At 50.2% G+C, this 15000-nt stretch overlaps 1 protein-coding gene across 1 annotated transcript in view; it reads right to left on the bottom strand.

Moving 5' to 3' along the window:
- The window catches only part of fat3b (FAT atypical cadherin 3b), a 68468-nt gene that overhangs the window by 30731 nt on the left and 22737 nt on the right, over positions 1 to 15000 (bottom strand). Inside the window, exons 12-26 of the mRNA XM_030361056.1 lie at positions 14773 to 14983; positions 13957 to 14171; positions 11967 to 12125; positions 11688 to 11809; positions 10780 to 10962; positions 10143 to 10257; positions 9256 to 9543; positions 8055 to 8408; positions 6688 to 6861; positions 4692 to 5222; positions 2780 to 3144; positions 2188 to 2341; positions 1598 to 1705; positions 967 to 1150; positions 1 to 105 (exon numbers count right to left, since the gene is read on the bottom strand). The exon at positions 1 to 105 is cut by the window's left edge and continues 116 nt beyond it. Coding sequence (XP_030216916.1) covers positions 1 to 105; positions 967 to 1150; positions 1598 to 1705; positions 2188 to 2341; positions 2780 to 3144; positions 4692 to 5222; positions 6688 to 6861; positions 8055 to 8408; positions 9256 to 9543; positions 10143 to 10257; positions 10780 to 10962; positions 11688 to 11809; positions 11967 to 12125; positions 13957 to 14171; positions 14773 to 14983 — 3268 coding nt within the window. The remainder of the gene's footprint in view (positions 106 to 966; positions 1151 to 1597; positions 1706 to 2187; positions 2342 to 2779; positions 3145 to 4691; positions 5223 to 6687; positions 6862 to 8054; positions 8409 to 9255; positions 9544 to 10142; positions 10258 to 10779; positions 10963 to 11687; positions 11810 to 11966; positions 12126 to 13956; positions 14172 to 14772; positions 14984 to 15000) is intronic.

Genomic DNA, 15000 nt, shown 5'->3' with positions numbered 1-15000 from the left:
CCACGTTGGCCTTGATGCTCATGCGGTACTCCACCGCCCGGAAGCGGGGAGCGTTGTCGTTCTCGTCCCCCAGGACCACGCGCACCGTGCAGAAGGACGCGCGGCCTGGGGGAGGAACCCGGAGACGGATTAGTTCCACAACTCTGAGAGGACAGAGGCAGGCAGTAGGTGAATACCTCTGGCTCGCAGATTTCCTTTTTGGTGTTAAAATGTCGGAGTTTGCCGACAGACCGGGAGTGGGGGGCGGGGTTGCTGTCTGACCGGGGGAGGGGGAGCAGGGGGGGAGACACTCTTTCTGTTGCCCTGCAGCCTGTTCCGCAAGTCTCTCTTGATCTATACACAGAGAGTGAATGGAGTTTAGCTTATTTTATACTTTTGTATGATATTTAGTTAAAAATAAATAAAAATAATAAATAAAATTAAAAAAGTCAATCTTTTTTGTTGATGATTTTAAAAGGCAGGCATGTGTTGCTCAGGGGTCCGCCTAAACATTTAAGTGCTGTGGGAAACACTGGCTCTGTTTGTAGAGAAGGGGCTGAAGGAGACGCAGCCTGGGGCTCAAGAATGAGACTTATCAGCCAAGGTTTTAGAGACAGGCAGTCAGGAGAGTCTTAGAGGATATAGTGAATCAGGAAGTAAGAACGGTCATAGAGGACATAGTCAAGCAGTAAGGCTTTATTTTTATAGCGCCTGATCAAAGCCGCTGTTGGAAAGACTTCAGAGATATTATTTGAATGTGATTGGTTAGGAATGCCAGAGCCATTCGTCAGCTGTCAATGAGTGAAGCACGCTGTGAGAGTATCTGTTTAGAGTTGAAGGCTAATTTCTGTCCCATCAGGACATCAGCTCTTGTCTCTCTCTTCACAGCTCTAGAACCACACCTACAGCACCTTTAAACAACACGATACAACGTGCTTAGGAGCAGAAGGACAGCGAAATCAGAGAGACACATCACATGAGCGATACCTCCTCCGTCCAGGGCCATGACGGTGAGCACCATGTCCTTGTTGATCGGGTTCTCTCGGTCCAGCGTCTGCGCGGTGGCTATGAGTCCGTCGGCGTGGATGGTGAACTGGGACTTCCCCAGGTCGTTGATGAAGGAGTAGGTGATCTGGCCAAACAGCCCAGAGTCCTCGTCTGTGGCACGGACCTAGCCAAAGCCAAAGTCAAAGTCAAAGTGAACTTTATTTATCAGACCCACCCTGCACCAAGTTACATAGAGGACCGAAATTGCGTTTCCCCATACTCCGAATGTGCAATTAATATATTTACCACACAACATAGAACATAGAACATAGTAACATAATAGTGCAAAAAGCCAACAAGAAATAAACACAACGTTATGTTACAGATACATTAAACAGAATATTATAATTACAGAGTTATGAGGTAGTTGTTGATTTTCAAATAAAGGTGAATATAGTAAAGCGGTGAACGCCTGGGGTGTTAATGCTGCAGAACAACACACTCACGCCTCTCGAGTGAGGTCTTGCAACCGCTTCAGCATCCGGAACAACAACAACATAAAGCGGGCAATCTTCATTTTCTCTGCGAGCGCCTTTGTGATTTATGGAGGAGAAAACAAAATCACACACACCTGAATGACCTTTGACCCCGGAGGAGCATTTTCTTGGACCTCAGCCAAGTAGAACCTCTGGCTGAACACTGGGCTGTACAGGTTGGCCCCCAGCACGCGCACGGTCACCTGAGGGAGGGGGCGACGTAGAGATGCATACAAGCTGAAGGATGGCTGTCACTAAGAAGGTCGCAAAGAAAACGGGAAGACGGGAGATCAGGAACAAATCACAAAAAGTCGCCTTAAGATGGACACCACAAGGCAAAAGAAAACCCAGGAGGTCAAAAAACACCTGGCACAAAACTGATGAACCCGTCAAGGGGAGAGGCCCAACATGCTGCCAGGAGCCGAATGCAATGGAGAGTGCTCATTGAAGCCTTATGTCCCATAAGGGAAGAAGAGGTTGATGATGATGAAGAAGGTTGCCTAAGGCTATTGCCTGATCCTTAAGCGCTGTGTATCGAATGAATATTTATCGCCACGGTTCGTAAATCGCAGTTGCCAAGAGCTGAGACAAAATGTCAACATCATGCACCGTGTTAGCGTATAAGAAGAGCAGCGAACATTAACAGTAGAATACAGAGTGGATGGGTTGAGACAAGACGTCTGACCTGAGCGGTGCTGGTGAACACGCCGTCGGACACGGACACATTGAGCTGGTAGGAGGGCTTCAGGCCCTGCCTCCGCTTGCTCGACAGACTGAGCACCCCGCTACGGGCGTCCATGGTGAAGGTCATCCTCTCGTTGCCGGAGACGATGCTGTACCTAAAGAAAGTGTGAGAAAACAGAAAACGTATGCCCAATCAGGAGTTTTGGAAAGTGTGGGATGGGTTGATATATTGAAATGGATAGCTTAGTTTAAGAAACTATAATGATGTGATTCATTTGTATTCATGGAGTCGCAGTTTTTGGCAATTGGTGCCCATACTATTGCTGAGTAAACGCAAATAAATCCAATTATTGATTATCAACAAAAACAAAAGTTCCCTTTCATGGCTTTCTCTCTTTTTTAGGAGACATATAAAAACCAAATATCCGGCCGGAATTAAAGCCGCTAAAAAACCGGAAGGGAGAAACTGAAATCTAATCGACTTCAAGGATTTGAATGTGCTATTGTTATTCACGAATCAATCCCAAGCCCTGTTTAGCTCTCATACGGCACAAAGGGCCTTCCTACTCTGTATTGTCAGGAACGGTTCACACCTTAATTTGTCGGCGTCGCAGACGTCGGCGTCGGACGCCTGCACGCAGGTCACAAAGTGTCCCCGGGGAGCCAGCTCGCTGACGTACGCCTCGTAGAGCGGCTGGCTGAAGTCCGGCGGGTTGTCGTTGGTGTCGGTCACGGTCACGGTGACGCTGACGTCGCTGCCCAGCGCGGGGTCCCCGCCGTCCGTCGCCCGCACGATGAAGTCGTAGCGCTGGACCAGCTCGAAGTCCAGCATGCGCGCTGTGACCACCGCGCCCGTGGCGTTGTCCACGCTGAAGTAGTCGGTGCTGTTGTAGAGGTCGGCCACGATCTGGTAGCTCACCGCCGCGTTCTGCTCAGAGTCCTGGTCCTGTGCCGACACCTGCGGAGCGGAACAGGGACGTCGATGGGTCGTCAATGGGTTGATCGTCGTCCGGCGTAAAGCAAAGCGTTTTTGTGTCGCTATCGGGATTCTCTGCTTCCGCCTGCATGTTGACTCCAAAATCGTATTTTTCGTACCTTTCGTAACTTTTAAAAGTTTTAAGGCAAAATGTCAATGTTGTCTTTAGTCTAAGCAAATGAATTGCATCGTCCAATGGAGGGCGCTAAAGTGTATACACCATAGTCAATTTGCATTAACTATGGCATATTCTGTTCACCAACAATCTTTGAAAAGTAACGACAACAACGAACCTGTTAAACATTACACCCAGACATTAAAGCACAAAAAATGTATGAAGGATGAAAAAGTGCGAAGATCCTAACGCAATATTTTCCGCATTGCAATATTTACGATTCGCAATCGTTGTAATTTCGTATTGTGTGGTCCCAGACCACTCCTGTCTCTAATGGAGAGATACTCGTATGTTGTTTACATTGGAAATCTATAGATGTGTCCAATGTCGAATGACAGAGCTGTGTTTTGCTAATTGGAAACCTCTCATTCATTTTGTTTGTTCCCACCACGACCCCATCCCACCCGTACATTCCTGAGGTTTACTTTGAGGAATCCATTGCATAGTATCTGTTTATGCATAATCGTCCACTTCATTTCATATTGCTAGCGGATTCAGATTAACAGTATTTGGAAACTGTTTTGCGCATAAATGTTTCACATGAACATTTTTGCATTCCTCCAAGAGGAGTTGCACTTCAATCAAGTTTTCTGTTTATAATAAAATAGAAAGCAAAAAAAAAAATCAAGAAATAATTAATATGTCTGCACTGCACATTAAACATTTAATTGAATTGCAGGGGGAAACGTACCGCAGCTGGGATTAAAGGCAAGATTTGAGGTTAAAGAAAATGTTTAGTTTTGAGTTGTTAACCAGGAGCTTTTTTTTTTAACGAATGCACACAAAGTATTAATTGACACCTAATTTAGTGAAGGACATTTCTGCTTTAAAGTTGAGTCCATAATGGTAGAATGAATGTTTAGATAAGATATTACTAAATTCCAGAAGCTGACAATAATTTGACATTCCCCTTGCACACAAATCCTGCAGTCATAGAGACAAGGTCATAATAAATTGAAGCATTTCTCTCTCTTTGCCTGCACTTCTCCAATGCGATGTCTGCATGGAGGGTCAGTTAAGGGCGCTTAGACAGGATAAATGGTCCCAACACGGGAGCATTAACGCGGGGTAACGGATGGCCTGCGTGATGAGCTCCCAGCTGTCTCGCAGTAGGAATAATGGAACTCCCAGGACCGGTTTGCATTGTAAACAACCCAATATTTCCTGCACTCCCGGCGCCAATGACAGGTTATGAATACCCCAACAGTCAAATTGGATCATTTTTCTTTTCAAGATGACTGCTATTACTTTGTTTAAGAACATACAATCAAATAAGGTCCTTACGCTATATTACTGGAAATACAGATGCTTGACTCCTGAGCGCGCCGTACAGCAAACACACACAAACACACACCTTCAACACGGTGGTCCCGGTCATGGCGTTCTCCGGCAGAGTGGCCGAGTACGACGCGTTGCCGAACAGCGGTGGGTTGTCGTTGACGTCCAGCACGGCCACGTCCACGTCCACCTCGGAGCGGGCGCCGGTCTGGGGGTCGGTGGCCTTCACCGTCAGCCTGTAGTAGCGGGCGCCCTCATAGTCCAGGGGGTAGACCACGCGGAGCACGCCGCTGTCGAAGCCCACGTCGAACTGGGAGCCCGGGTCGCCGTCCTCCAGGGTGTAGATGACCCGGCGGCCCTCGGGGCCGGTGGCGTCCACGGCCAGCACGGAGGAGGAGGGCGGGGCGTCCTCGCGCACGCTGATGCCGTAGAAGGGCCGGTCGAACACGGGCATGGCCTTGTTCACCACGGTGACGGGCAGCTCCACCCGGCCCGAGAGGGGCGGGACGCCGCCGTCCGTCGCCACCACGACCACACGGTACTCGGCGTTGGAGACGTCGGCCTCGAAGCTCCTCTTCAGGCTCAGCTCCCCCGTCACGGCGTTCACCTGCGGGGGGGGGGGGAGAGGTCAGCCGATGACAGGACCGGAGAGGGCTTACACCACGCTCAACACGCTCCCTATACGCAGAGTACGCAGAGTACGCAGAGTACGCAGAGTACGCAGGGCACCAAGTACCTGAGGGGGCACCAAAAATTAAGGTTTGTAAAAAATAAAAAAAATAAAAATACATTATTGAATTAAAAAAATATGTAAATTAGTTATGAAGAGGCCCACCGTTGTTTGTTCTTAATTGTATAACCTATCATTCAATTTCGGCAAATTAGATGTTTTTACCCCTCCCCCCCCGGAAACGGCCAGCAGCGGCCCTGGGGGTCACCAACCTTTTTGAACCTGAGAGCTACTTCATGGGTACTGAGTCATACGAAGGGCATCCAGTTTGATATACTCTTCTGAAATAACAAATTTAATCAGTTTGCCTTTAGTTGTATTATTATTAATGATTAATGATGCTCATCTATGTGAAGACACCGATCGTGTTTATGATTTCTCACAATAATTATCAAAGAGAAAGATTTAAAAAAATTAAAAAAAGGGAAAGAGTTGTTCAAGAATGAGTTGTGCTTAGTTTAGAACAGGCCTGCGGGCACCTCATATGGTCCTTGCGGATAACCTGGTGCCCGCAGGCACTGTGTTGGTGACCCCTGGTTTACACCAACACTTTATCCTTGCTGCACAGACAGGACATTGGGGTTTCCCCGCAGGGAGTCCAGCACAGTTGTCAGCATTTAAACGAGAATGAAGGAGAAATTGAAGAAGAAAGAAAGACTGAAAACTTATTTGTCTTTAATAAAAAAGTATATATTTTTTATTAAAATGTTATAGAAATAAATATTGATATAATCAAAAAACGTTGTAAAAAATCGATGTATATTATAAAAACATATTTTTAATTATAAATTATTCGTTATAATTTAATTATAAATAAAATATAATGAGAATACCCCTCCCCCCACCCCTCTTTTCTGACACTCAACCCAAAACACATTGTTTTAAATCACAGTGTTCGAATTCCATCTGAAACAGTGGCTCACTGACAATACTGTGAGTGGCTTACTGGCTCTTTAAATTCAAATACTGTGAGAGCAACGTGCTTTGCTTGCTCAAGCATGTTCACCCTCCCTGCCTCTCGCCTTTATACTCAGTGTGTACTCAAGATTCAATTCGTCCTCTCGACGGAAGATCATAGGAGGGTCAGGCGCCGCAGGAAGTCAATAAAGCTGCATCAATTTTTTCAAATATGTTAAATATTAACGCTTCCATTTTGACAGCAATAATATGTATACATCTATAACAAAAGTAGGCGAAATATAAATGAAAAAATAAATGTGAACATTATCGATTGTTTATATATTCTGCATCATTATGGCCATTATACAAACATAATAATTCATTCATCACAAGCAGCCCGTTCTCCATATCACAGGACAAGAGGATGGTAGGAGGGCCTCACCTGGAAGTTCCTGTGCTGCTCCAGGAGGCTGTAGGTCACCTCCCCGTTCGGGCCCAGGTCCCGGTCCGAGGCCGAGACCCTGTAGATGACCCGGCCCGGCTCCGCCTCCACCTGGACCGCCGCGTAGTACGGCAGGTTCACGAACTCTGGGGCGTTGTCGTTCACGTCCTCCACCTGGGGTTGAGAGGGAGGAAGGAGGCTTAAGAGAGACGAGGTCTTTGAGAGTCAGACCCTGATGGTAGGGGTAGTGATCGGGGAACAGGGGTTCAATGAAGGCCACATACAGACACACCCTCATACATACTCATAATGCTCACACACACTCACACACACTCACACACTCACACATGCACACACACGCACACACACGCTCACACACGCTCACACACGCTCACACACGCTCACACACACTCAAACACGCTCATACACACTCACACACACATGCTCGCACACACTCACACGCGCTCACACTCACTCTCACACGCTCACACTCACTCACACAGGCTTACACACACTCACACACGCTCACAATTTTTTTTCTTTACTTTGCACCTAATTTCTTATTTTTTTCACATACTTCTTACTTATTTTCTATTATATAATACATTTTCCATGCTTTTATTTCTAATCTAGAATGGGAGCAACTGCAATGGGACTCAATTTGCGCCGGGGATCAATAATGCTTTCTGATTCTATTTCCGATTCAGATGCTAAGGGTTAACCCTTCTTGGAATCTAGATATATACGCAGACGTTAATTCTATTCAATCATTCGTATAATGAGTAATGAGAGTAGTAGCGAGAGTCGTGTTCTCCCGCTGAAGAGAGCTTCCTCCTGAACTGGGTTAGGGATGTGTATCGTAGATAAGAAGAAACCAACCAAGGCATGAAAAAGCTTTCGCAGCGTGACTCGTTTATCCGTTTCCCAGTCTGCTATCTGGTCTAGTTTGTTTGGTCAGCACAGAACTGACCTCTGTAGATATAGTCGAACACACACGCAGGCACACACACACCCCCACAGACTCACCCACACACCCACACCCACACACACACACACACACACACACACACACACACACACACACACACACACACACCCATAAACCCACACACACCCCCACAGACTCACCCACACACCCACACACACACACACACACACACCCATAAACCCACACACACCCCCACAGACTCACCCACACGACACACGACACACACACACACACACACATCCACAAACCCCCACACAGCCCCGCTGCCTCCACACACACACCAACACCCACACACACACACCGACACACATGCACACACCAACACACCCACCCGCACACACACATACAGACACCCCCCCCGCCCCCCTCCCATGCCGACCTGCACTTGCACCGTGACGCGGGCCACCCGGAACACGTCCCTCTCGCGGCGGACCTCCAGCACCAGCTCGTAGCGGTCCCGCTCCTCGCGGTCCAGCGCCACGCCGGTGGTCATCACCGCTCCGCAGGTGGGCCTGACGGAGAACCTCCCGCCGGGGTTCAGGAGGGCGTAGCGGAGCGGCTCGCCGAGGGCGTGGCCCGCCGCGCTGACCACCGTCACCACGGTGACGTCGGTGGAGTTCTCCGCCACGCTGGCGGCGTACGCGGGGAGCGTGAAGCGCAGCCCGCCGTCGATGGCCACCTCCCGGACCACCAGCGTCACCGCCGCCGTCGCCGAGAAGCGTCCGTCCCACACCTGCCCGTTCAGAGTGGTCCACGTGAGAAAAAAAAGGACAGAAGCATGGTACATCGTCGGCGGCCGTCTACCATGCAGGGCCACGGGAGGAGTTGGGGAAAGGTGCCTTGCTCATACCTCGACACTCAGCTAGGAGGAGCCAGGGATCAAACTAGCAACCCTACGGTTACCAGCCAACCCGCTCTACCTCCTGAGCTACTGCCGATACTCGTAATAAGGACATGTCGAGTCAGACGTCAGACGCCAAGGTTGAGTTCTGGTTGCTGCGTCTACGGTCTGCTTTTTAAGTAAAAAGTAAAAAAAAACTGAAACTACATAATTAATGTGTCAGAAACACTTTCCCCTGCCCCTGTAGCCAAAGCCAGACTAGAATAAACCGTATACGTTTGTCTGCACACATTTGGGGGATGTTGAGATGTCTCTATTATCTGGCTGCCCGCGGCCGCTTCTCTCATCGCGCTGGCCAGAGGTTAGTGTTGCTTGGCCGAGCGTTCTGTCTGAGCCGCGCAGACGGGCTGTGTCTAGGGGGGGATCTGAGAGATCACAATCCAGCGTCGATCAAGTTCGATACGGCTTGAGTGTCCTTGAGCCAGAGGACGGCAAATCATAAACAGCTTCACAAAATAGATTTTTTTCGTACGTCGTCCGACGGAAGGGAGGACGGGGGCAAGCAAAGAAAAAGCTAATCTCCCCGTGAAGATCTGAAGTGTATGCCAAGAATGTTAATACAGACCTGGGTTAGGCTGTTGATATGCCGCAGAAAAACAAACTCACTTTGTTGAGGTGTATCAATGATAAACAGCGCCGTGAACAAACCGGGGCGGGCTTCCTACGCAGCGGACCCCACCTTGACGGTGAAGACGTAGCGGTCGTTTTGGAGGTTGCCGTTGGTGACCGTCACCACGCCAGTGGCGGTGTCCAACGCGAAATTCTCCAGACCCCCGTCGGCGAGGGAGAAGAGGAGCCGGGTGGAGTTGAGGGCCGTCTCGGGCGACCCCCGGCCGGGGTCAAGGGTCAGGTCGGGGTCGGACGCCTCCACCCTGAGGACCTCCACCCCCTTGTAGGTGGGCAGTAGCAGCACCGCCTCGTACGAGTCCTGGGAGAACCGCGGCGGGGAGTCGTTGATGTTGACCACCTGGGGGTTCGGTTTTGGTTCGAGGAGATGGAAGAAAGAAAAATATGGAATTTAGCGTAGGATGGTGTACCAGCAGCAGACAATAAACCCCCCTAGTCTCACTAATCTGTCTCTATAATCTATTCTGATCATCAAAAATACGATTATAGTTATCTAATTTAATAATCTAAAATCTATAGACTGATGGCAGATGAACTGAAATCTGGGTAAAAAGTGGGGTTCACTATCTTTCGCTTTAATTAGTTTAGACCAATGATGTTACTGGAGGCAGAGCTCTTAAGCGCTTAACTAGCTATCAACAGCCAAAACACAAACTCGGCCAGCAGAAAGGGCTAAGGTTTCAAATCAGCATCTGGTATAGCCTGGCCACTCTAAAAACACACTTAATAAAACTCTGACAGCTTCATCCACAAGCAAAATGAATTCTCCTTGGTAGGAAATCTCCATGACTGAACAGGAAACAAGTTTCGGTTTCTGGCCCAGGCACCGTCCCTGGCTCCCGTCTCCCACCCGAAGTTCAGCTCCATTATCGTCGGACCGCCGGATCCCAGATTATAACCCCCCCCCCCCCCCCCCCACGCCAGATCTGAATGACTCACCTTCAGCAGCACCTCTGCGGGGCTCTCGGCAGATCTGGGAGGCTGGCCGCTATCTCTCACATGAACACGGAAAACAAACTCCGGGAAGGTCTCGTAATCCAGGGTGGAAATTGTTCTGCGGTGCAGGAAAAACGCAAACAAGCGAGAGAGAGAGAGAGGAAGAGAGAGAGAGGGAGAGAGGGGGAGAGGAAGAGAGAGAGAGTGGGAGATAGAGGGCGATGGGAAGAGCGTCGTGACAATTCATCACGATTAGCATTGTGATGAAGCGCACGACGCTGTTAAAAAGACGTAAATGGACTGCATTCATAGAGCTTTTTTCATGCACACATTCACACACCGACGGCGGTGGCAGCCATGCAGGGCCACAGCCAGCTCATTGGGAGCAGTTAGGGTTTCTCGCCTTGCTCAGGGACACCTCGGCACTCTAGCTAGGGATTGAAGTAGCAACCTCGGCTTGCGGTTACCAGCCAACCCGCACTACCTCCTGAGCTACTGCCGCCCCACACGTCAGAGGAAAGTTCCACTTATTCACTAAGCTCTTCATTCAAATGAGTTTGGAGTCAGAGAGGGTGTGACGATCGAAGCATGGATAAAGGGATGGAAACTCCAGCGCGTGACTCGGTGACCGGCCGCGTACCGGATCGATCCGGTGCCCGAGTCCACGCTGAAGAACATTCGGGCCGTCTCCTCGATGATGCGGAAGACCAGCAGGGCGTTGTGGTTGCGGTCCTCGTCAGAGGCCTGGATCACCAGAGGGAAGCCGTCCTCCCCAAGGACCACGCTGTTGACAGGGGCAGCCTCGCTGATCACACCCACGTATCTAAAGAGAGAGAGAGGGAGAGAGAGAGGGAGAGAGGGAGAGGGAGAGGGAGAGGGAGAGAGAGAGAGAGAGAGAGAGAGAGAGAGAGAGAGAGAGAGAGAGAGAGAGAGAGAGAGAGAGAGAGAGAGAAAAGAGGGAGAGGAGAGAGAGAGAGAGAGAGAGAGAGAGAGAGAGAGAGAGAGAGAGAGAGAGAGAGAGAGAGAGAGAGAGAGAGAGAGAGAGAGAGAGAGAGGAGAGAGAGAGAGAGAGAGAGAAAAGGGAGTGGAGAGAGTGAGAGAGAGAGAGAGAGAGAGAGAGAGAGAGAGAGAGAGAGAGAGAGAGAGAGAGAGGAGAGAGAAAATGGAGAGGATAGAGAGAGAGAGAGAGAGAGAGAGAGAGAGAGAGAGAAAAGGGAGTGGAGAGAGAGAGAGAGAGAGAGAGAGAGAGAGAAGAGGGAGAGGAGAGAGAGAACGAGAGAGAAAGAGAGAAAAAGAGAGGGGGAGGGAGAGAGGGCAAAAGGAATGATGGAAAAGGGCACACATGCACACACACACACACGGATGTGTGTGCTTGAGTGTGTGTGTGTGTGTGTGCGCGAGTGTGTGTGTGTGTGTGCGCGTGTGTGCATGTGTGCACCAGGGCAGGCAGCTAATCAATTCAAAACAGAGATCCCATTGTCAAACCGCCGGCAGAGAGAGCGAAGCTATATCTCGCCGGGGTCGACCAGCCGGAGTGACCGACCGTACCTGACCCGCTGCAGGAGGGGCGGGCTGTCGTTGACGTCCCCCACCTGCACCGTCAGGGTGGTGCTGGCCTCCACCCCCGCCACGCTCAACGCCCGCACCACCAGGGAGTAGGACGTCGCGCGCTGGTCATCAAAAGATAAACAACAATAAGGAAGAGCATACAGAGCCATGCTTACCCACGCACACGCCAAGATGCCTCAAAGAGTCCCCGGGATCTGATAGCGCAAATTGGCTTTTTTGTTTTTCTTTTGTCTCTTTATCTCTTGGGGGCGGCCTCACCTCGTAGTCCAGGGGTTTGCGCAGGGTGACGGCGCCGGTGTAGGGGTTCATCAGGAAGCAGCGCTCCTCGTCGCCGTCGGTGATGTCGTACACCAGCGCCGAGCGACCCACGGCGGCGATGACGGTCACCAGGGCGCCCACGGTACGGTTCTCCATCACCTGGTGGTCGCGGTGATCATATCAACAAGGGTGTGATCCTCTCGTGATCGGCCGTCGCCTCGCGGTCCGTCTGTAGAGTTCCTCCTTTCCCTTTATCCGCTCTGTCCATCACTTCCATCCATCCATCAAGTTTTCATCCATTCATCCACATTCATGCACTCATAACTCACCATTTCCCTCTCATCCATGCTAACGTATTTTGAAACATACAGTAATAGAGTTGCAAAGTGGGCGGAGCTTATGGTTCTGGAAGCGAAGCCCCTCTTTAAGTTTTTACTTCATTTTTATTAATGACAAAATGGGGAGTGATTGTGGGAGACGCCTTGATTATGTAAGGATTAAATTAGAAAGTGTTATTGCTTTCTTTTAATAAGTTCTTAATTCCACGTTACCCAGTATGCACTTTGGTCCGCAGGATGAGAGCGTTTCTTCTGCCGTCGAGGGTACAGTCGAGAATTTATGCACAGACATAAAGTAGTTGATGGATAGGTAGATCGTTGGGTACTTTTATTCCTCCCGAGGGAGAGATTTGGTCATTACACTAGCTGTAGGGACATACCCCTGCTGGCAGAATACAAGCGCAGAATAAAGTATCTTCTCACAGCTTGGAAGAAATAAAAACATAAGATACAACACAAACAAAACCGTAAGAAATTAGAGAAGTCTACTAAAAAGGGATAAAGGTGATTAAGAATACTGCGGTGAACTAAAACTGAGGACAATTTGATGGGAGTCAACAGTGATTAATGAACTAGTAATAAGGGGCAGGAGTCAGTCGGCTGAGGATTTCTCTGTGACTACTGCGGAGCGATGATTGCGTTCTCAGCCATAGATGCCTTTATATTTTTTTTTGTGAAAGAAGAGTTGGTAGTTTGTGATGCGCTGTGTGGCTTAAATACCGTCCAGAGAAATCGAAGGAGAAACCAGGTTCCCAGGTATCCTCAGAAGTTGGATTGGGGAGTGCTGGATGATCTATTTTTAGCTCTGTGATTGGTAGAGGCTTACCGCAATGCTCCATGGGACTATTAGTCTTCTTAGCCACAAAGTTATTTATGAACACAGCCTTGTAACTTGGCTCTCAATGAACCATGATTTTATCCCGCAGGCTCACAGTTGTTTGTAGTCATGATTAATTGAGGACGTTGTCACACAGATTTGAGTTAGAGTGTTCCAAACCCGTAACGGAAAAGTGTCAATGAGGGAAATGAATGGGGTTATTACATCCACCCCCCCAATAAGACCCTCTGATACAGCTCCGCCCACTTTGCAACTCTATCCGCCTCCTTCCTCATGTAACATGCATCCAACATCCACTCTATCCATCCATCCATCACCCACCTTCCTTCCCTCCCCCTCTCCCACCCACACTTCCCCCCATCACAACCTCCCTCCCTCCCTCTCTCCCCCCATCCCTCCCTCCCTCCCTCCCTCCCTCCCTCCCTCCCTCCCTCCCTCCTTCCCTCCCTCTCTCCCCCATCCCTCCCTCCCTCCGTCTCTCTCTCCCCCCATCCCTCCCTCCCTCCCTCCCTCTCTCCCCCATCCCTCCCTCCCTCCGTCTCTCTCTCCCCCCATCCCTCCCTCCCTCCCTCCCTCTCTCCCCCCATCCCTCCCTCCCTCTCTCCCTCCCCCCCTCCCTCCCTCCCTCCGTCTCTCTCTCCCTCCCCCCTCCCTCCCTCCCTCCCTCCGTCTCTCTCTCCCTCCCTCCCTCTCTCCCTCTCCCCCCCCTCCCTCCCTCTCTCCCTCCCTCCCTCCCCCCCTCCCTCCCTCTCTCCCTCTCTCCCTCCCTCCCTCCCTCCCTCCCTCCCATCCATTCAGCCGGCTCCTCCATTACCTCGGCCTGGTACTCTCTCTGGGTGAAGGTTGGCCTGGAGACGTCCGAGAGGGTCAGGGAGATGCGGGCCGTGGCGCTCGCCATTAGCTGGGGGGACCCGCCATCCACGACCCGCACGCTCAGAATGTAGGAGCCCACCGAGGTGAAGTCCAGGCTCCTCGCAGTGGAGATAACACCGGTGGAATTAACGATCCCAAACAAACCGGCTGAGTTCCCTGCAGGGGACAGCGGAGGGGGAGGGTGGTGTTATCCAAATTGCGATTTTCCTCCGCGGTCCTCTGGGAATGCAAAAACCTGTCGGAGCTGAAAATAATCACCCTATCATACTTTTCAACCTTTAAGTCGCAAGTTCCGTTTTAAGTCGCAAGTTCCGTTTCAACTTTGGCGACACCTTTGGCGATGGTTTTTAACAGAGATACAAACAGTGTCGCAGTTCATAACGTTCTTCATGCTGCAAATGCAAGGTCAGTCATCACTGGGCCATAGGCTCAGTCCCCATTGTGTTTCCACTTTAAACATGAATCTATTTTTGAGTTAAAGTAAAACGGCAACATCAAATAGTTGATTTTTAATTGAGAATTTGGACGTCATCATCGCATGTGTGGGATTGTATTTCTCCATCCTCCATCTCAGAGGAGGGGTGAGGCTGAGGAGTGGGGGATGCCCTACTTTTAGCTCTGTGATTGGTTGACTCTTACGAAAATGCTGTGGGGCAACACGTCTTCTTACCCACAAAGTTATTAATGAAAGGGATTTCATTCCTCCTACATTCCTCGGCAGCACCAAGACAACACACACACACACACACACACACACCTGCTTCTATGCTGTAGGTGAGCAGACCGTTGAAGCCGTTGTCCTTGTCCAGGGCGGTCACCTGCATCACGGAGGTGCCCGCCGGGGAGGACTCCAAGGCCACCGCGTCGTACAGGGCGCTGGTGAAGTAGGGCGTGTTGTCGTTGGAGTCCTCCACGGCCACCAGGACGCGGGCCAGGTCCCGGTTGAAGGGGAACTCCTGATCCTTGACCTGGAGCCCCAGCAGAG

Source organism: Gadus morhua, chromosome 7 (genome assembly GCF_902167405.1).
Source record: "Gadus morhua chromosome 7, gadMor3.0, whole genome shotgun sequence".
NCBI lineage: Eukaryota > Metazoa > Chordata > Actinopteri > Gadiformes > Gadidae > Gadus > Gadus morhua.
Note: the sequence above shows the minus strand (reverse complement) of the source record. Positions and strands in the feature narration are given on the sequence as shown.